General features: G+C 39.5%; 1 protein-coding gene across 4 annotated transcripts in view; it reads left to right on the top strand.

Moving 5' to 3' along the window:
- The first annotated feature begins 401 nt into the window (after positions 1-401).
- Positions 402-20,981, top strand: part of UBA3 (ubiquitin like modifier activating enzyme 3) — a 34,784-nt gene continuing 14,204 nt past the window's right edge. The window contains exons 1-15 of one of the 4 annotated variants that reach the window (XM_033926681.1): positions 403-493; positions 641-679; positions 4,549-4,669; positions 5,719-5,799; positions 7,494-7,576; positions 8,878-8,958; positions 10,715-10,758; positions 12,136-12,200; positions 13,153-13,308; positions 13,464-13,566; positions 16,231-16,344; positions 18,368-18,421; positions 18,689-18,725; positions 18,819-18,900; positions 20,630-20,730. In XM_033926681.1, coding sequence (XP_033782572.1) covers positions 474-493; positions 641-679; positions 4,549-4,669; positions 5,719-5,799; positions 7,494-7,576; positions 8,878-8,958; positions 10,715-10,758; positions 12,136-12,200; positions 13,153-13,308; positions 13,464-13,566; positions 16,231-16,344; positions 18,368-18,421; positions 18,689-18,725; positions 18,819-18,900; positions 20,630-20,730 — 1,181 coding nt within the window. In that variant the 5' untranslated portion in view covers positions 403-473. Of the gene's footprint in view, positions 494-640; positions 718-3,426; positions 3,633-4,548; positions 4,670-5,718; positions 5,800-7,493; positions 7,577-8,877; positions 8,959-10,714; positions 10,759-12,135; positions 12,201-13,152; positions 13,309-13,463; positions 13,567-16,230; positions 16,345-18,367; positions 18,422-18,688; positions 18,726-18,818; positions 18,901-20,629; positions 20,731-20,981 lie in introns of those variants that run through there. The other 3 variants (XM_033926685.1, XM_033926684.1, XM_033926683.1) reach the window with 3 other exon arrangements.

Below are 20,981 nucleotides of genomic sequence, written 5' to 3'. Positions count from 1 at the left end.
TAAACCAGGGATCTCAAAGTCCCTCCTTGAGGGCCGGAATCCAGTCAGGTTTTCAGGATTTCCCCAATGAATATGCATGAGATCTATTTGCATGCACTGCTTTCACTGTATGCTAATAGATCTCATGCATATTCATTAGGGAAATCCTGAAAACCCGACTGGATTCCGGCCCTCAAGGAGGGACTTTGAGACCCCTGCTATAAACCACTTTGATTGCAAGCGCAAAAAGGCAGCATAGCAAATCCCTTTCCCTTGTGTGCAGTAAAAGGTACTCAGTTACCTTGTTTAAAACACATTAGCTAAACGCTTAAATAAAATACAAAACAAACTTGAGAAGGCCTCGCAAACACGAGGGCAGCAGAACGTAGCCGCACGATTACGACGTCACCTAGCCGGGCTTTTGTGACGTCCCCAGACCCTGACAGAGCCCCGCCTCCTTCCCCCGGAGCATTGTGGGAAGAGTGGGAGTAAATATGGCGGATGCGATAGAGCCGTGAGTATCTGTAAGGCGCCCGGGCTCGGGCGGGGATGCATAATTTTTTTTGGGTGGGGGGTTTGGTTTGCAACCGACCCCTGCTTTCTCCTCACCTGCCGGTGTAGTCTCACTGACACCTTCTTTTATTCTCTCTGTCTTTTTTAGGGAGAAGAAAAGAAGGAGAGTAGAAGAGCCGGCTGACAAGTTAGTGCTGGCGCGGAGGGGTTAATAGGCTCTGGCAGGTCTGAGAGAGAGGAAAAAAAACAAACCAAAAAATCAAGAGCCTTAAGCCTGTACAGTAACATTTTGAAAGATAACACTTTCCTGCCCTGCTCCCGGAAGGTTTAATTCTCTCCCCCCCCCCCCTTGTAGGATGCGTGTAATGTTACAATAGGAGAGAAGAGAGGAAAAATAATCCTGAGCTCTTCTGGTTCAGCTTATTTCTTGAGGCTTTAACGTGAAAAAAATAAATATGAGGCCGAGGCAGGGCTCTGCAAAGCAAGTTTTCTGTGTTTATTTTTAATTCAAGTGGAGCTCATAATTATGTGGTTTTTTAAAGCTAGATGCATATTAGTAGATGACCGCAGATAAAAGACCCGAATGGTCCATCTAGTCCAGGGGTATCAAAGTCCCTCGGGGACCGCAATCCAGTTGGGTTTTCAGGATTTCCCCAATGAATATGGATGAGATCTATTTGCATGCACTACTTTCATTGTATGCTAATAGATCTCATGCATATTCATTGGGAAAATCCTGACAACCCGACTGGATTGTGGCCCTCGAGGAGGGACTTTGACACCCCTGATCTAATCTGTCCAACCCGAAGCCCTCCCCAACCCATCTTCAACCAAAAGGCCAAATACAGATGCAGACCGTGCAAGTCTGCCCAGTACTGGCCTTAGGTCTTCAATATTTACTATTATTTTCTGATTTTAACTCTCATTGTTTTCCTCTCCACCACTGCTCTCTGGAGCATATTCCAGGCATCCACCACCCTCTCCATATTGCATGTGTTCCAACTGTAATTTAAAAAAAACTCAGTAATTGCTTTTTTCCATGAGCTGTTGCTTGTGGATTTAAAACTATTATATTTCATCAATTTAATCCAGATACTAGAAACAAAGAAATGAGGTAATTCATGAGTTTGCTTTGATTTTTTTTTCCAGTATGCCTTCAATTTACCGTTTTAAAAGAGCTGCAAGTCAAGAGATACTTTTTTTTTTTTGTAACGCATGAACTCCAAGGTATCCAAAATTGGAATTAGGCATGTACCTCAAAAGTTAGCTTAAAAAGCGCTGGATTTTAGGGAACAAAAATAATGTAGCTATTTCCTTTCTCTTATTAAATAATTTTTGAAATAGAAATTTCCAAATTAAGGGTTGGTAGAGCCCAGCTTAGAATTTTATAGTTAAAGTTGGGGACCGCTTTTATTATTCTTTTTTGTAAGTATTTTATAGCCATGGGAAGTAGCAAAACTCTAAAGAATATCTGAAGGGCAAAATGAGTAAGCATATTAGAAGGAGAAGCTGGGTAAGGGGGGTTGTTTTATACCTCCTTCCCTTTTAAATTCCTCAAAAGGGCAGAACATTGGCTCTCATGACATGGTGCCCAAGTTGATTATCTTGTTTGCCTACCCTTAATGAGAGCCCAGAGGGGAAGCAATGATTTACAGCATAATCTGCCCCAAGCTCTTTGAACCCTATAGATAGTTTTCAAGGTAGTGAGAAGACTTGGTGTAGCAAGGTTAAAAATGATAATAGCACAACCAAACTGTAATGAATGATTCTAATAATAAGTCTAAAACAGATCCCACAATTGAGTATGAGACAAGAGAGAATTAGGACATCTCAGACAGTACTTAACAGGCATTGTTTTTTACATTTAAAATATTCAGATTCTTGACATGGATACTGTTTATCCAAACACCCAGTCCTGGGATGCTTTCTCCAGGTGCCTAGATTTCTTGTCTGCCTGCAGAGTGGCTATTCTTGTAGTGAGATGATCCATTTTTGTTCAAATTTTCTTAATACTGTTTTACCTAGTCCCTTGAATAAGACCCTTTATATCTATGTTACTAATAACTCATTCTGAGAATATATAATGCACCAACAGAGGGCCAGATGATAATATGGCCTTTTCTATCCTATTTTTCTATTACAACTGCTCTCTCTTTTTTTTTTTTTATAAACATCCTAAAAGGAGGATGTCACAACAAAGCAGGAGTGTCATTGGACACTGGGATGTGTGGCTTATGTTCCAGTTTTGCTTGACAGTGTCCTGAATCTTTGGCCAACCCTCGAATATTTATTTTTCCATACTATTCTCCCAGATGAGCTCAGAATGGTTTACATTAATTTATTCAGGTACTCGAGCATCTTTCCCTGTCTGTCCCGGTTGGCATACAATCTTCCTAATATACCTGGGGCGATGGGAGGATTAAGTGACTTGCCCAGGGTCACTAGGAGCAGTGTGGAGTTGAACCCACAACCTCAGGGTGCTGAGGCTGTAGATTTAATCACTGGGCCACACTCTTCCCCCTGTGCTGCAGCATTATCAGCAAGCACTTTGTTCCTTTCAGCACAGTTTTCCATATCCTCTTTAAACACAAACCTTTACTGTCTCAAGGGGCTTCCTTGTAGTCTCCTGGGACCCACTAACCCATTGTTTCAGATTGAAGGTAGCAGAGGAGGAAGTAAATGCTCTTTTTTGCCAGTGGGAGGATCTCTGTTGTAGCATGATACCAAGGGGGGAGAGCAAGAAGAACCTACAATCTTCTAATTACCTAGCAAACTTCTGACAACAGATTGTTAATCTAATGGATGCAGGTTTCAGCAAGCTTTTTACAGTACCTATCTCTGAGAAATGACAGAGGGTAAAGACATGAATAGGATGGTGAAAATTTAGTGTTCTCATGAACACTGAATCTAATTTGTCCATTAATCTTCATTTAGCAGGTGATCATATGGCCACAAGCTCAATAGATTTGTTTCTATCGTCCATTCAGTGGCTCTCTGGTTCTGGAAATGAACTTCTCCACTGATACTTGATCATCAATTGCTGGAAGAATTTCTGCCTCCTTGCTGTATGAGAATTAAAAAAAAAATGATGCTTATTATTTCAGAATGTGCAAATAACAAAAGAATTGACATTAGAGAAGGTGGGAATGAGGGTTGATGAGTGCTGTGTGAAATGAAACCTTTTTATGATATATTTATGTATTTTAAATCTTGATTGTAAACCCCCCTCATATAGTATAAAGAGTGGTATGTCAAGTTCAAAAATAAAGATAACCCTTACATTTTACAGTTCTGTATTCATCATTGTTTTGAAATTTCAATAGTGGTGTAAGGAAGTTTTAAAAAATAAATTGGTCATTACCTTACTTTGGGAGATACTTGATACAAAATTCTTTGACCTTAATTTAAGAATATGAATGTTTTATACTGAGGCTTATAAGAATTTGTAGAGAGTGTTTCATATCAAATATATAATCACTTTAAAAAGTGAAGTAGTATGAGGTTTAATCTTAAATAGGAACAATGTTTATGATATGAAATATGTGTGTATTATTTGCTATTATTGGGAACACTTTGCTTTAAAATTTAGAGACAGCATATGGGAAATTGAAAGTGCCATTTTTGGTTGGGGAAAGAAGTTTTGGGCATAAGTGCACTGTGAGCAAGTTTAACCTTTAAAAGGGCTCCTTGTCGCTCTGGAGCGCATCTAGTTTATACTTTGCAGAATGGAGTAGCAGAAGGTTGTAAATTCATGTGGCTCAGTTTGGGGTGATCACCTATGTGATGTTGTCACACACAGCAGGGTAGTAGGACCAGGGAAGTAAGCCAGCTCAAAATATGTTTGTATTTAAAATGTTTTGCTCAGCCATAAGAGTGCTTTAACAAGGCTGGAGAATAAACTGCCTTGCTTTGACGGCTCTGGTGCAGTCATGTTCCTTGCTTACCTCACTGTTGGAACAAAGAGGTTCTGAAGGACAGCAGTTGTTGAACTTGAAACTTGTGGACAGAATTATTTTCCTACTGATGCTGCAGCTAAATTTACTATGTTCTATGCAGAATGGCTGTTGATGGTGGGTGTGGGGACACTGGAGACTGGGAGGGTCGCTGGAACCATGTAAAGAAGTTCCTGGAGCGATCAGGACCTTTCACACACCCTGATTTCGAGCCCAGCACTGAAGTGAGAAGTATTTAGTTTGACAATGTTTGTACTATAAGTGTTGTTGCAGATAGGGAAAAACTATGTGATCATATTGTACGTTTTCTATGTACCTGAATACTGTGCTTAAATTTTAGAACTGCAAAATAGATAAGCGTATATACAATGAATGCACTTGGGGACGTTGTGCTTGCAGTAAATGACCTCTTGGAAATGGACCTTTACTGCACATTATAACTTATCTTTTGAAAAATTGGACATTTAGAAGTTAAAGTTTTACTGCAAACCCATTAATTTTAAATCTTTTAACCATTGCTTTCTTTATCAAATTAATTGTTAGAAGGCAATTTTAAGTAGAGCAGGCACTGGAAATTGTTTAGTTGTGATAGTAGTTAGAATGATCTATCTGTGTATGAGAGAGAAAAAATATTATGGGTTGTCCTGAGCCGAAGGCTTACATGTTCCATGCTATAAGTTTCACATAAAATATTAATCTAGAGCCGGATTCTATAAATGCACCTAGCGGCATCTACATTGTAGGAACCACTCGGCACGGTTGTTGATTAACCACTAGGTGCTGTTGTATAGAATCAAGCCTAGTGGTGCCTAAGCAAACTTAGGCTTTGATAGGCGCTGCACCATTACGCCAGCTTTTCACTCGCTTAATTTGGTGGTGCCAATGTTGGATGCCAAACTCAACTATGCCTATCCTCCGCCCATAACCATGCCCATATCGTTAGGTGTCCTTAGGCGTGGTAGGGCGCCTCCACTTTGGCATCACTAGGCATCCTAAGAGTTTGGTGCCAAACTTTTAAATTGTTTAATGTGGTGGTGGTGGTGGGGGGGGGGGGTAAATTTTGCTGAAAACTGGTGTGGTCAATTACCAGACCGATGAAGCCAAAAATTAGGTGCAGATCCCGAACTTAGGTGGCTGCATAAGGACATCTAATGTAGGCACCGTTTATAGAATATGGCCCTTATTGTTCTATCATAGAGATTACGACAGGTTTATTGCTAATTGTCTTATATATACGTTAACAGCCTAATACAGTTTTCTAATGTTTTTTCAGACTCTCCAATTTTTGTTAGATACGTGTAAAATTCTGGTTATCGGAGCAGGCGGATTGGGATGTGAACTCCTAAAAAATCTGGTAATTACGTTACTTTTACCTTTTTGTGTCTTGAGACCTAGAATGGTATTCGTTCTGTTTTGCTCTTTTGTATCTGGTCAGAGATATCTTTCAAATCGACAAGGAAAGTGGAGTTCAGATTGATAAAAACAGTCTTTTAGTCTGTATGCTTCATTCAGATTAGTGTATTGCCATGATTTGATCTTTTTTTAAAAATCCACAGTCAGAATTGCAATCCTCACCTCCCAACAACAGAACAGCAGGGAAAAATAAGCTCTGATTTGTATACTTTGCAGGTTAAATAAGATTTAAATGAATTTTCAAAACCTTATAGGTCTCATCCAAAGGAGGAAGATGAGTAACTTTTAAAAACTTACATACCTCATCATATTTTCATTTTAATTTTCAATATACTTACATGTTAAAACATGTTCATAGATGGTATTACTGTACATGTATACTCCATAGTCCCTCATTGTATGACTGCATCAATATATGAACCACAGCCTGCAGCGAATCTGGTTTTCTCCCTGACCGGGTACATCTGTTACAACTTTTAATGGTGATGGTATGCTTACTCTGGAGATAAATAAAGCAGATCACTATTAAGACCATCAGTCACTTGTCCCTAAAATGTATTAACATATATACAGTATTAATTTTTATGTGATCTTGAAAAACATTTTATTGAACACATTTACACCTTCTCCTCTTCCCCCCCCTCCCATATTTTTACTAAGCCGTGGTAAAGGTTTCTACCACAGCCCAGGGCACTAAATGCTCTGATGCTCATAGAATTCGTATGAACATCGGAGCAGCGTTGGAGCATTTAGTGACCCTCTACCACAGCTTAGTAAAAGAGGGCCTTAATAAGTACTTTTGTTTTCATCCAATGTATTTTTGAAGTACAATTTGCAATTAAAGAAGATAATTTGATGTAGTTTTTACTGGGGGCAAAATATTAAGTTGTCAGACCTGGGATCTGGTATTAGGCTGGGAGCATAATTTGAGGGTGAGTGGTAAGATTGGTGGCTCTGAATTGTATTCTGTAAAAATGGACACAGCCTAGTCCTTCCTTTTGGGAATGGCAGAACAAGCTTCACAGTTTATGTCTGATGGAACTTCAGGGAGTGCATGGCGTTCAAAAGGGAAGTAAACATTTTTTAGTGATCTGGGAAGCCTATATACACATTTTGGGCCAAATTCTATAAATAACGTCATTATTGTAGGTAGCGGTAGGCGTCCTTCCATTGTCTTAACTAGCCAATCGGGCCGCACGTTTTCTTAAAAAAAAAAACCCCAACAACCTGAGGCGGGCTGCCTACGCTGTAGACATCTGTCGCAGTTTTAGAGAGGCACTTAAGCTCACCCAAGGCTGGGTGTGGTTTCGCCCGGATGTGGTCTTAGGTGAGCTTAAGCGGCCCTAAGCATCTCCCTAGGGCCCCGATAGGTGTCTGAAATATAGGTCAGCAAAATGTTGGCCTACATTTTAAATAGACGTGGCCACTAAACTGATCACAGTAAGGAAATCTTCCTGCCTCGAGAGATGAGAGATATTGAGGGGCAGCAGAATGAATACACTTATAGGTTAGTAATAGGAGTTTGAATTGTATGCAAAGGCGGATAGGGAGCCAGTGAAGTGAATGAAGTATTGATGTGGAATAAACCGCTGTGGATCTATTTAGATTTGTTTGTTATTTTTTCTTTTATTACAGGCCCTATCTGGCTTCAGACAGATCCATGTTATTGATATGGATACAATAGATGTTTCTAATCTGAATAGACAATTCTTATTTCGGTAAGTGATGCTATTTTCATTAAATTTAGACATATTTATTTGTACATAGAAAATGATGGCAGATAAAGCCCGTGTGGCCCATTCGATTTACCCATCCACATCATCCGCTATCTCTTCCTTCCGCTAAGAGATCTCATATGCCCGTTCCTTGCTTTCTTGATTTCAGTTACAGTCCTTGTCTCCACCGGGAGGTTGTGCTACATAACCGCCACCCTTTTCTGAAGAAGTATTTCCTTAGATTACTTTTGAGTCTATCCTCTTTCAACTTCATTTTATGCCGTCTTGTTCCAGAGCTTTCTTGAAAGAGATCTGCCTCCTGTGCATTCATGCCGTAGAGATATTTCATATCCTCTCTCCCATCGTTCTTCTAAAGTATACATATTGAGATCTATATGCTTCATGATGAAGACCAACTGACCATTTTAATAGCTGTCTTCTGGATTGAATCCATTGTGGTTATATCTGTTTGAAAGTACAGTCTCCAGAACTGCACACAATACTCTAAATGGGGCCTTACCCATTTAGATTTATAAAGAGGCACTATAACTTCCTTTTTCTTGCTGGCCATTCCTCTCCTTGTGCACCCAACCATCCTGGCTTTGAATGTCTACCTATTTGGCCACCTTAAGATTGTCAGAAATGATCACCCCAATTCTTCTTCCTCTTTCGATCACAGACATACTTCTCCTAAACGGTACTGTTGCCTCAGGTTTCTGTAGCCCAAATGTATGATTCTGCATTTTAGCGGCCAATTTCTGGACCATTCTGGTTTAACTAGCTCCCTCCTTATGCTATCCACCCTATCAAGGTTGTCTACCCTATTACAGAGTTTTGTATCATCTGCAGAGAGGTAAATCTTACCTGGCAACCCTTCCACAATATCACTCACAAAGATGTTAAAAAGAGATTTGAAATGTGTATCCTCCAGAGCTGGTGTTAGACAGCGAGCATGAGCTGGAACCTAACAGAGAGAGGAAATCTCTCTCTTGTTTATTTTGTTTACACCACAGCGCTGACATGGGGTTGGAGAGGTTGTTGCAACCCTAGGTAATGCTATATTGTAACACTGAATGTTAAACTGTAACCTGTTCTGAGCTCTTTAGGGTGGATGGGCTATATAAATTTACTAAAAATATTTTTTTTATATTGGGGGGTGTTAAAAAAGCAACGCCTTGGTTGTCACTTACCCTAGGTACGCCAGATATGTAATATTGTATTAGATTGCAAAAATCATTTCATGACAGCCAGCTACATGTACACTGGATATAATAACAACTTTTTAAGTTGTTTTTTTTTTGTAGAGCCAAAGATGTTGGAAGACCCAAAGCAGAAATTGCTGCAGAATTCATAAATAATCGAATTCCTGATTGTTTTGTTGTACCGTATCCTTTTATAAAGCACTAACTGCCACTCATATCATATAGTTTAAATAACACAGGCATTTGATGGATTGTTGAATACTGAATATAATTGTCAGCCTTCTCTAAAACGTATCTAGTATAAAGATTTTGGAATCCTTTTACTAAGCTGTGGTAGAAAGTGGCCTCAGCGCACCATGCAAGTTTTCCCCATACGCTAAGGCCATTTTTACCGCAGCTGGAAAATGGCCGATTTTTTTTTTTTTCCCTCATGGCCATTAGCGTGTGAACATAAAAAAAAGAAATTAGCATGTCAGCACTTACCAACACTTATTTTGTAGGCAGCAATCCTGCAATAGAATCAGTTCACGTGTGATAAACGTAGCTGGTAACTGATCTGCACAGAAACATTCACTCTGCCTCCTGACGCACCCCTTCTGCGCAAAAAATTAAACATTTTTTTTACATGGTTAGCATGCGCCAATTTCAAACTTGCATGTTTTGAGGTAGTGCTTACCGTGACTTGGGGCTCCTTTTACAAAGGTGCGTTAGGGCCTTATCGCGCGGAATAGCGATCTAGCCGTTACCGCTGCCTCTTGAGCAGGCAATAGTTTTTCGGCTAGTGCGCGCTAATCCGTAGCATGCGCTAAAAACGTTAACGCACCTTTGTAAAAGGACCCCTTTAGGTGTCCGATGATAATTTGGGTGTCAATTAAGTTCCTGTAGGCGTTGATCAAAGTATGGATTTTTCTGTAAAGCAGGAGTTCTCAATCCAGTCCTCAAGTTACACTCAGCTTCTGCAAAAAACGTCATTGGCTTCCAGTAATTTCCAGGGTTTATTTTAAATGTGCCTGCTTAACATTTAAGATCTCGCCTGGCATCCTCCCTCCTTTAATTCCCCTGTCTTGGAATTCTGCAAGATCTGACATTACCAGATCTACTCAAAAATTTAAATTGTCCTTTCCTACGTCGAAAGGCATTATCTGCATTGGCAAATTAGGGAAGTCTCTACTTTTCCAAACTACTGAGTTGTGGAACAATTTTCCTGCTCAACTGCGCGATCTGGGCTCTTTCCAACTATTGCGAAAACATCTGAAAACTTGGCTATTTTCAAAGTTATAAATTCCGCTCCTCTCCATCCTATTCCAAATCCACATTGCATTTGTTCTCTTTTCTAATTTTTGTAAACCGTGCCGAGCTCTACTGTTATAGAGAAGATGCGGTATATAAGCCTAAGGTTTAATTTAGTTTAGTTTTTAGGAGATCTACAATGAATATGTATTGCACTTCTTCCATTGTATGCAAGTCTATCTCATGCATACGTATTTCTGGGTATCCTGAAAACCTAATGGATAGGTGTATCCCTAGGATTGGGTTGAGAATCATAGCTTTCAAGGAAAATAAAGGTTTCATTTTAGCTTTCAGGTGAATTTCTTTTTTAACGTTTTAAATTGAATTTTGTGGAATTCAGGAAGTTGGCTTACCAGATTATTATCAGGTTATTTTTCAGCCCCTTATTTAACATTGTAGGATTAGCAGTGTTTTGTTGGAATTCTGTACACATGATGTAAAATTTGGTGTCTTTTACAAACTGGGTAGAAATGGTTGTTAAGTGCAAATCTTTAGACTGGTCCTTGAAGCAATTGCTATGGCTGTATTTTAGAGGAATTGCCTAAATAGTCTCTTCCTCCAGGGACCTGCAGTTTCCTAGAATTTCACATATTTCAAATAATCTTTCCTGCAAATACATTATTCACTTTTCCTTTACTGTTTGACTTAGGCACTTTAAAAAGATTCAAGATTTTGATGACACTTTTTATAGACGTAAGTGGTTAATTTGCCAGCTTGTGCTATAGTTTTTTGGGGCTGTGGCTGTGGAGTCAAATATGTTAGAACTAATGGAAGGACCTGTTTGAATTGACAATCAGGAATGGCTTGTTCAAGTGAACATTCACTATTCCAACCTCGGGAATTCACTTTTCAAGTACACCTGCTTTTCACAGCTACTAAAAGAATATGTAGTACAGGTTTGCCTCCAAATTTGCGGTTTTGGGATGCGCAGATTCGATTATTCTTGAGTCTCCAAACAAGCAGCCTCCACAGTTTACCTTTGAAGCCCTGGTGGTGTAGCAGTGAAGCGGGGCAGGAGCGATCTTCCTATGCTCCTACCCCGTGCAGATCCACGATCAAAAATGACTGCCGTGGGTCCCCACGTCGGTCTCGCGAGACTGCTGTGGGAACTTAGGCAGACATTTTTTATAGTGGATCTGCATAGGGGCAGGAGCATAGGAAGATCGCTCCTGCCCCGCTTCATTCACCGCTATATCTCCAGGGCTTCAAAGGTAAGCTGTGGAGGGTGTCTTGGAGGTGAGAGGGAGTCAGGGTGAGGGCCCTAAAGCTAGTCGCAATTTTTTAAAGATTCATGCCCCTAACCGTCATGAATATGAAGAGAGCTATGTTCATACATTTTCACCCATTGAGAGGCTAGACCAGGGGTGGGCAACGAGGGCCGCAATCCAGTTGGGTTTTCAGGATTTCCCCAATGAATATGCATGATATCTATTTGCATGTACTGCCTCCATTGTATGCAAATGGATCTCATGCATATTCATTGGGGAACTCCTAAAAACCCAACTGGATTGCGGCCCTCATTGCCCACCCCTGGGCTAGACTGTGCTCTGAAGTGATGTGTATGCATGCACTGATATTGTACTTGTGTAAAGAAGTGAAAGGCAAAACTCATTTTCATTATATTTTCCCTATAATTATGATTCTTAAGAGACTACTTTGGGTGAGGTCTTTAGAGGAGAGCCTAAGGAACTGAATTCATGTATCAACTGCCTTAAAAAGGCAGCATAACGATGCATTTTTGAGCCCAAAATGTCAAACTAATTTTTATTATTTCCTATATAATTAGGGACAATTTTGAATGAGACACAAAAAACAGTGTCATCCTTAGCCAGCCTGATTGGGTAATTATGCTAATATGCCTTTGTGAACATGACTGACAATGTTCTAATCTAATCTGCTATGGAATTTGACCCATTCTGTGTGAATGGGGGGAAGAGAGAGAGTTGGTAAATCATCTTTGTTTTGCTCAGAAATTAGGATTTTTTTTTTTTTTAAATCACTGGTAAACACTAGATTTCTAGAAATATATTTTATGTTTATTATGGAAATCTTTTTCTATTCTGTTCACAGAGTTTCATATTATTGTATGTGGATTGGATTCTATAATTGCAAGGCGATGGATAAATGGCATGCTGGTAAAAAATATATATATATATTCAGACTGATACTTTATATAATTGTAAAGAGATATATATAAGGTTTAGTATGACAAACAAGCTGGGGTCAAAAATTGTAACACAACATCTGTCATGGGAAATAATTGCCTAGTCCAGGCTTTACCAAGCTTGTTCAAAGCTTAAACATGCAGAATGTTAAAGTTGCAAAGGGCTAAGTTTTGGAATGACATGAACCTATAATGAAAGTGCACAGATCTGATCTATGATCATTAGTGTGGTGTTGGAATCAATCCAATAGGAAAATCTAAGTATTGAATAGAATTAGGTATTTTTGCCAGATGGTTACCAGAGCACAGCATTCTGATTGTGATCATTCTGGAACTCCATTCCCCTGTGTGGTCTTTATTTCATAGGATGGTGGTTGTTGCAGTCTAAAAATTACTGCATGTCTAGCATAGAACCTATGGGCATCAGACTTTAGTGCTTTCATAGCTGCCAGATGTATAGGGTCAGTGCAGAGGTATTGGGTGAATTAGCTGCTGCACTCTATCCCTTCACCCCTTAAGATTATATGTACAGTTGAATAAGATATGAGGACCTTATCTTAGTGACCAAAACCATATCAGCTAAAGTGTGTAGATACATTCCAACAAAAGACTGTGGATGTAGATGTTCTGAATGATTATTTATTATTCACTCTTTGCAATAAAAACATTAAAATACAAGTATAGGTCTATAGTACATATGTGATAGTCCAACCGGACCCTACACGGTCTGTGTTTCGGCAAACACGCCTTCCTCAGGGGTCCAGATGATGTAGAGTGCACAGATAGAAGAATAGTGTACTTGTCTTTGAGCAGATAGCTGAAAATGGCTGGAGACGAACAAAGTGGCGCGATAAGTCAGTGAAAAAGAACATTTATAAGGTATTCTCTTGGAATTTAACTCTGTTTATTATTTGCTTTGCCAGATGTCACTTTTAAATTATGAAGATGGCGTGCTAGATCCAAGCTCCCTAATTCCTTTGATAGATGGCGGAACCGAAGGTTTTAAAGGCAACTCTCGGGTCATTCTCCCTGGAATGACGGCTTGTGTTGAATGCACACTTGAACTTTACCCACCTCAGGTAACCAGAATCGTCGTTCATAGAATTTAATCTTATCTTAACAAGTTTTTCTATTCCGCCTTTACCTAAATGGTTCACGAATGGATAACAGAAATAAAAGAACCAGAACTAGCCCCGTGTCACAAAATTGTCGTTCTCTTTCTCTGCTTTCACAGATCAATTTTCCTATGTGCACTATTGCGTCAATGCCCAGACTACCAGAGCACTGTATTGAGTATGTCAGGATATTACAGTGGCCCAAAGAGCAACCTTTTGGAGGTAATAACTGTATCCTAACAAAAAATAACCATTTTCTAAAAAAATAGTTTGCATTTAAATGTGTTGTTTTGCTCACTGGTGATGGCGTGCGTCTTCTTATGAAACATCTTCCACGCTTGACTCGCTCAGTGGTTCTGCATTATAAATTCTTGTTACGACTTTACATCTCCCCCTATAGGGCATATGTTGCAGGGTTTGCTTTTCATGCCAGCTGTCCTAAATGCCATTCGTCACCAGCTGGCTTATTTCATATGTTCTGGTCTTGCGATAGACTGCAAAACTTTTGGTCATTTGCTGGTCTTCATTTACAGACGATCATGCGGAGAAGAGTTCCTTTGCGGGCGAATGTCCTGCTTTTTGCTCAGTTCTCTTCATTGGGATTGTCTAAGGGTAATTCCTTGTTACTGCAAAAAGTTTCTTTGTTGGCTAGGAAATGCATTCTTTTATGGTGGCGGCAAGCAGAAGTGCCTACCATTACCATGTGGAAAAATGACCTGTTTACTTTGTTAAAGTATGAATATTTGGATGTTAAGCATTGTGGCCTTGGCCGTTGGAGAAAATTCCGGGCCATTTGGGCTCCTGTTTGGGATAGCTTGTCCCATGGAGCCCGAAGTGCTCCTTTGAAATTTTGACACTGGAGTGCGTGGATGGGAGGGATGGTGGTGGTGGGGAGGGGGGGTGGGCATTGCTCTGTTGTGCTTGTTGGGTTTATTTAGTCTCTGCGAAGAAACCACGCAGTAGACGCTTTTATCCTGAGTTTTGGTTTATGGTGTTATTTGTTTTCAGAGTGTTGTATCGTTTATCTTGACTTTCAAACTAAAAATATTTACAGATCAAATGTGTTGTTTAATGAGTTACACAAAAGTACTTAAAAGTAATGTGGTAGCATGTTTGTTTTAATCACGTGAGTAAAGGCCGGCAAACCAGAATAGATGCTTTCTGTTAAAGTAATTCAGTGCATTTCCTGACCAGTTTTTTGGAAGCTGCGCTTCCTTAATCAGGTCAAACACAACGAGCAGGCTAAGGTGAAGGATGATGATGCTCGAGTTTAGCATGAATAGTGGAATACATTACAATTATGGAATGAAAGGGGAAGAGATGATGAGGCAAAGACAGCAAAAATGTGTGCTGACTCTATTTTTGCCTCAGTTCAAAATTCCACCTTACTTGTTCCAATTTCCATATCATTTATATATAAGTTAAATAGCACTGGTCCCACTACAGATCCCTACGGCACTCTACTGTTTACTCTCCTCCATTCAAAAAAATGACAATGTAACCCTACCCTCTGTTTTCTATCCGATAACCAATTCCTAATCCACAACTGAACTTTGTCATGACTCTTTTTTTTTTAATATCTTTATTCATTTTCAAAAAATTACAAGTGTACAACAATCAATCAGAAAGACCTTAAATCATCACTTGACATTTATATTATTTCAAATAAATAATTATATAATAATAATAATAACTTTATTCTTATATACCGCCAACAATCTTGCGACTTCTAGGCGGTTTACAGCAAAGAATATTGCAATGTACATCTGATAGTAACAGCATTAATGATAATAACAACCCTCCCAGATACCAATTTATGTTACTTCAAATAAATTCTTATAGAAGAAGCCCCCCCTCCCACCCATATACCAATTAATAACAATTGTCAATTATAATCCTTCAAAATCCCACCCCCTTATCTTATTCAATATTTGGTGTTTAAGATGTCTGATCATTAGAATAAATCGCCAATGGTCCCCATGACTCTTTAAATTTCTCAGGAGCCTCTCATGAGGAACTTTAAAGAGTCACGTGATAGGATTATTTTATTTTTCAGTATAGTCCCCTGATAGCTCTATACATGTCATCCACTTTTCTTGCAATGACTTTTCTTTGCCCTCACGGTAGTAACTGATGTTTTTTCAACGATACATTTTTTTGAGTTCTGTGATTATAGTAATATACTATATACAATATGTCCTTTTGTGTTTACAATGAAGATGCAGTTTTGAAATGATTTTTGGATTGCAGTCTCTTGTTTGAAATATTCATTTAGGACTCAGGTGTTGCTTTGATCCAAAAGACAAACAGAATCTCAAGTCCCATGACTGTGTAATGAACATTTTTGTAGGATGCACACAGTGTCTGTTGGTTGATTTCCTGTAGGCAGATTATTATAGACGGCCATTGTTTGAAACTGTGGTACCTAAATAGATTAGCTTGATTGAATGATGGATTGTGTTAAAAAAAATTGTAAACCTGATTGAGAGCCTCTTCTCCCTCTGCAATCTGCTATGTTTTCCTGACCTGTGTTGACACTTAACTGAGCATATGTGTGTGGTTGCCGGCATCTGAGGTCTCAGGGAGATGCAAAAGAGCAGCGTGTTTTGTAAAAAGAAAAAAAATTATTAAAGGGAATTTAATAATTTTAGTTTTTATTCTTTTCCAAGTCTATAGCTTTTTTTTTTTTTTTATTCTTAACCAGTTTTTATTCTTACAAAAAATAATAATTTTTGTTCTAGTTCTCCAAAATGAATGACCTAAAATTTTCATTCTTATTTTCAGTAACAAAAATATTTCTGGCCACAACAGAATAGAATTGGTGTTGGTTGGGCAGTTAACAATACAGTAATTGGGGTTTTTTTTTATTCATGTTTCTTTTTACAGAAGGTGTTTCATTAGATGGCGATGACCCAGATCATATTCAGTGGATTTTCCAGCAGTCGTTAAAAAGAGCATCACAGTTCAATATTACAGGAGTCACATATAGACTTACACAAGGTAAGACATTCTTGTATCAGCGAGAGTGCAGTGCTGTGTGGTTAGATTACTGGATCAGAATTTTTGCACCACAGTTCAGCTGGTATGGGATAGGGAAGTCATGCTGTGTTTAACTACAGGCAGTCCCCGGGTTAAGAACGGGTTCCGTTTTTTTAAACCATTCTTAAGTTGAATTTGTATGTAATTCAGATCTAAGTATTCTTCCCACCTTCTTGAGGCCCCTCGTGCATCCCTTTCCATCCATCCAACGTTACTCCTCTTCATCTCTCTCTTCCCCGTGCATCTCTGCCTCACTCCTCTCCCACCACCATGTCCAATAATTCTCCCTCCCTCCCTATGCCCAACAATTCTCTTTTTTTTCATCTCCCCATGTGCACCATCTCTTTTCCTCTCACTCAGACACCCAATTTTTCCTCCCTCACCTCAGCATCTCTTTCCCTCACTCCCTCCATTTTTCCATCCTATGGCTCATGTTCCCCTCCCTTCCTCCATTTTTCCATCCTATGGCTCAAGTTCCCCTCCGTCCTTCCATTTTTTCCATCCTATGGCTCATATTCCCCTCCCTCCCTCCCTCCATTTTTCCATCCTATGGCTCATGCTTCCCTCCCTCCCTCCCTCCCTCCATTTTTCCATCCTATGGCTCATGTTCCCCTCCCTCCCTCCATTTTTCCATCCTATGGCTCATGCTCCCCTCCCTCCATTTTTCCATCCTATGGCTCATGTTCCCCTCCCTTCCTCCATTTTTCCATCCTATGGCTCATCTCCCCTCTAAAAAGAGGACATGTCCGGGTTTTCACAGATGTATGGTAACCCTAGGCTTTGCAGAATGCAAATTTTGGGTTAAGATTTTGAGTAATGGTATGTTTCCTGCCCTTGAGGATTACTGCATTGATATTCTCATAATATCTGCACTAGTCTGGTGGGACAATAAGGAAGGAGAAATTAGATTCTGCTTCAAATTACTGTACCTTTTTTATGTAGTCTGAAGATTTTTTATTCCTTTTTATTTTGTTTATATTTTGCAGTTGAGTCTGGCCTTGGTTTCTTCACCAGGGCTGTGTCTTGTTCCTGGGAGTTATGGGGAATCTCTGGTCTCTTTTCAGCATTGTTATTGAAATACCAACTATTGGGGGCCTACACAGGATGCTTAAAAGATGATGCGACTAGTTCAGCAATTCTTAGGGCTCCTTTTACAAAGGTGCGTTAGGGCCTTAATGCTAAAATGCCGCTACTGCCTCTTAAGCAGGTGGTAGTTTTTCGGCTAGCGTGCACTAATCTGGTGCATGCGCCAAAAACGCTAGCGCACCTTCATGAAAGAAACCCTTAGTCTTCATCTGTTGGCAGGAGAATGTAAACTCAAATGCCGGGACTAGATTGGAGGGAATCAAGGAAAGAAAATTAGCACATAAGATATACTTATACTGGGACCAAAAATGTGCTATTCTGTGTCTTTCTGTTGAGAAAGCAGGTGTAAGTACCTGCATCAGCAAGGAAGGCTTAATTTCTGCCACTCTTTAATCTAATTTAATCTAATCTAAACCTTAAGTTTATATACCGCATCATCTCCACAAATATGAAGCTCGACACGGTTTACAAGAACTTAAAAATATAGGTAGAGAAGGAAAGGTTTACATGAACTTATATGTAGAAGGGAAGAAAAAGGGGGGAGGATAGAATTACAATTTGGTGAAAAGCCAAGTTTTCAGTTGTTTGCGGAATAATTGGAGGGAACCCAGGTTCCGCAGCGGGATGGTGAGGTCGTTCCAAAGTCCTGTGATTTTGAAGAGAAGGGATTTTCCCAGTTTACCTGCATAGTGAATGCCGTGTAGAGAAGGGAAGGCTAGTTTATACCTTTGGGCGGTTCTGGAGGAGTCGGGACTTGAGGAGTTGTAAGATAGTGGGATAAGGGGATACTCTTTGTAGTTTTTTTTTATGGAGACACAGAATACAAATCTTCTGCCCTGTGAAAGAGTTAATCATGTTGTATTGTTTGTAATTAGAATATAATTTCATTTCTCTGCAGGTGTGGTAAAACGAATCATTCCGGCTGTGGCTTCTACAAATGCTGTTATTGCAGGTAATCCTGAAAGACAAGAAATGGCAACCTTGACTGGCATGTGAAAATCCAAAGGACTAAACTAAATATAAATAACAATCTCAAAACACACTCAGTTGGAGTCCACAGGTTAGATTATAGCACACATAAATATTGTAGAAATTAATCACAGTTTATAAAATTGACAAAAACGCAGGAAATAAACCCAACTCAAACGTTAAAGCAATGTATGTTGTGTCTCACCGGTTTTCTTACAACAAAAGCAATGCATTTTTATTCTTTTTCCAGCTGTATGTGCCACCGAAGTTTTTAAAATAGCCACAAGGTACTGTGCTTTGTATTTTTCAGCTCAGTTGAATACATCTTTAGAGGCATAGGATTACAGGTGAAAATACTGTCTATATATTTTTATTCACAGTGCATACATTCCTCTCAACAATTACTTGGTTTTCAATGATGTGGATGGACTGTACACATACACATTTGAAGCTGAAAGAAAGGTCAGTATCGCTAAAGAGGGATGGGGATGTGAGACTTTGGGTTGCTTTAGTTTTGGAAGTGTCCATTTGAGAATATACTAGAGTTCAAAAATTGTACCCAGTCAGCATATGGCATCTAATGTGCACTTCATAGTACACTTCTCCCTCCCCATTCGCGGTTTCTCCATTTGCGGTTTCATATAATCGCAATTTTTTTCTGGGGAGGGGGAAAATAAAAATAGCAGTCTTAATTTTAAAATAACCCATATTTTTTTCTTCCCTGCCGCCTTCTCGGCCTTACCTGGTGGTCTAGAGGGCTTCCGGGGCAGGAGTGATCTTCCTACGCTCCTGCCCCGTGCAGATCGCCATGAGGAAATGGCTGCTGTGAGTTCCCGTAGTCTCTCGAGACTATGTCAGGAAGCCATGGCTTCAGAGTATTGGGTCTCAGTAGCTTGGGGACTAGACTTTCTGGTAATGTTCAATTGTCTCCTATAAATGTATAGTTCTAATGCATAACAAAATAATTTTTTTTAATTAAAAATGTGCACCGAATAAAATAGATGTTCAGAACCTTTACATTCCTGTGAATTTGACTAGGATACATACAATGCTTCATAAATAAAGTGTCACATTTATTGATGTGAATAAGGGGGGAAGAATTGGGATTCTGTATTTTTTTTCTAATATTATTGAGTGTAATTCTTTTCTCAAACAGTTTTAAGGTAAGCTTTTGAAAGCAACTTGACAAGAAAGTATTTTTTTCCCCTTATTTTACTGTATTTGTTGCCATCCAATTGCAATGTTCTTTGGCTAGGTGTCACAGACAGCAGCTCTACCCAGGCCCCAGTACATGTGTACTCTTGGCTGACCCAGAAAATGGAACAGCAGATCTGGGAACTGAAACCATATCCTTTGCTTGGAAGCTTGCAGCACAACCACTGATTGCTAGGCCAGTCATGTGTTGTTTTATTCATTTGTTTGGGGGAGTTTTTTGTCTATTGTTTAGGAAAGTTATTAAATTCAGTGTGCAATTTATAAACAAAATCCCAAAAGAAAACTAGGATTGTCTTAGCCCAGGGGTCTCAAAGTCCCTCCTTGAGGGCCACAATCCAGTCGGGTTTTCAGGATTTCCCCAATGAATATGCATTGAAAGCAATGCATGTACATTGATCTCATGCATATTCATTGGGGAAATCCTGAAAACCTGACTGGATTGCGGCCCTCAAGGAGGGGCTTTGAGACCCCTGTCTTAGCCTGTCCTTGATTGCAGATGGGCTTGGAGTGACTCCCTATCTGCACCCTGCTCATTTGTACTCCGTGTGATTTAGAACTGACAGACAACATGCTACTGTTTGTCCGAGTGTCAGAACATGACAAAACAACAAAAAAGGCAAGGTGGATGTCTTAACAACTTTAAAAGTCTTTATTAGAAGCAACAGGTCCCAAGGATCCCAGTTTCAGCATTTAAAACACCTTCATCGGGGGACACTTCGCTGATACAATGCAGGTTCACAGAAATGCTGGAACAGAAAGACGAATTGCGCTAGACGCTGTGAAAACAAAACTAATTTTTATTCATGTGGGAAAAGATTGCTATCCTACAGGCAGCCAGCCTGCCTTCTGTATCTGGGAGCTGGGCTATGTTCGTGGGAGTGTGGACTGAAATAATTTAGCCGACTAGCTGGGCTATTTGCGCAGACTGCTGTTATTTGCTAATTTGGTTTAAATTCCTTCTAAATTTTTTTTGTAGGATAATTGTTCAGCTTGTAGCCAGCTCCCTCAAAATATAGAGTTTTCACCATCGGCTAAACTTCAGGAGGTTATAGATTATTTGACAAATAATACTTCATTGTAAGTATTTTACCATTTAAACTTATACTTTTGTTTGAAATGTATTTGCTAGCAATTCATTCGTTACATATAAACTTTTGTTTGTTGGTAGAACAATGACTTAGTGTTAACAGTAGATTTAAATGATTCTTGGAAAAACTCTGGAGGAAGGGGGCTGGAGGGTCAAAGAATGTGAACTGCTGGAATAGAGGCTTGACCGTGGTTTAGTTTCAGATTCAGCACTGAAACCAGACCTATGGTTTGGGTTGTGG

The sequence above is a fragment of the Geotrypetes seraphini genome, chromosome 17 (assembly GCF_902459505.1).
Source record: "Geotrypetes seraphini chromosome 17, aGeoSer1.1, whole genome shotgun sequence".
NCBI classification, from domain to species: Eukaryota; Metazoa; Chordata; class Amphibia; order Gymnophiona; family Dermophiidae; genus Geotrypetes; species Geotrypetes seraphini.
The sequence above is the reverse complement of the archived record's forward strand: the minus strand, read 5'-3'. Positions and strand labels throughout refer to the sequence as shown.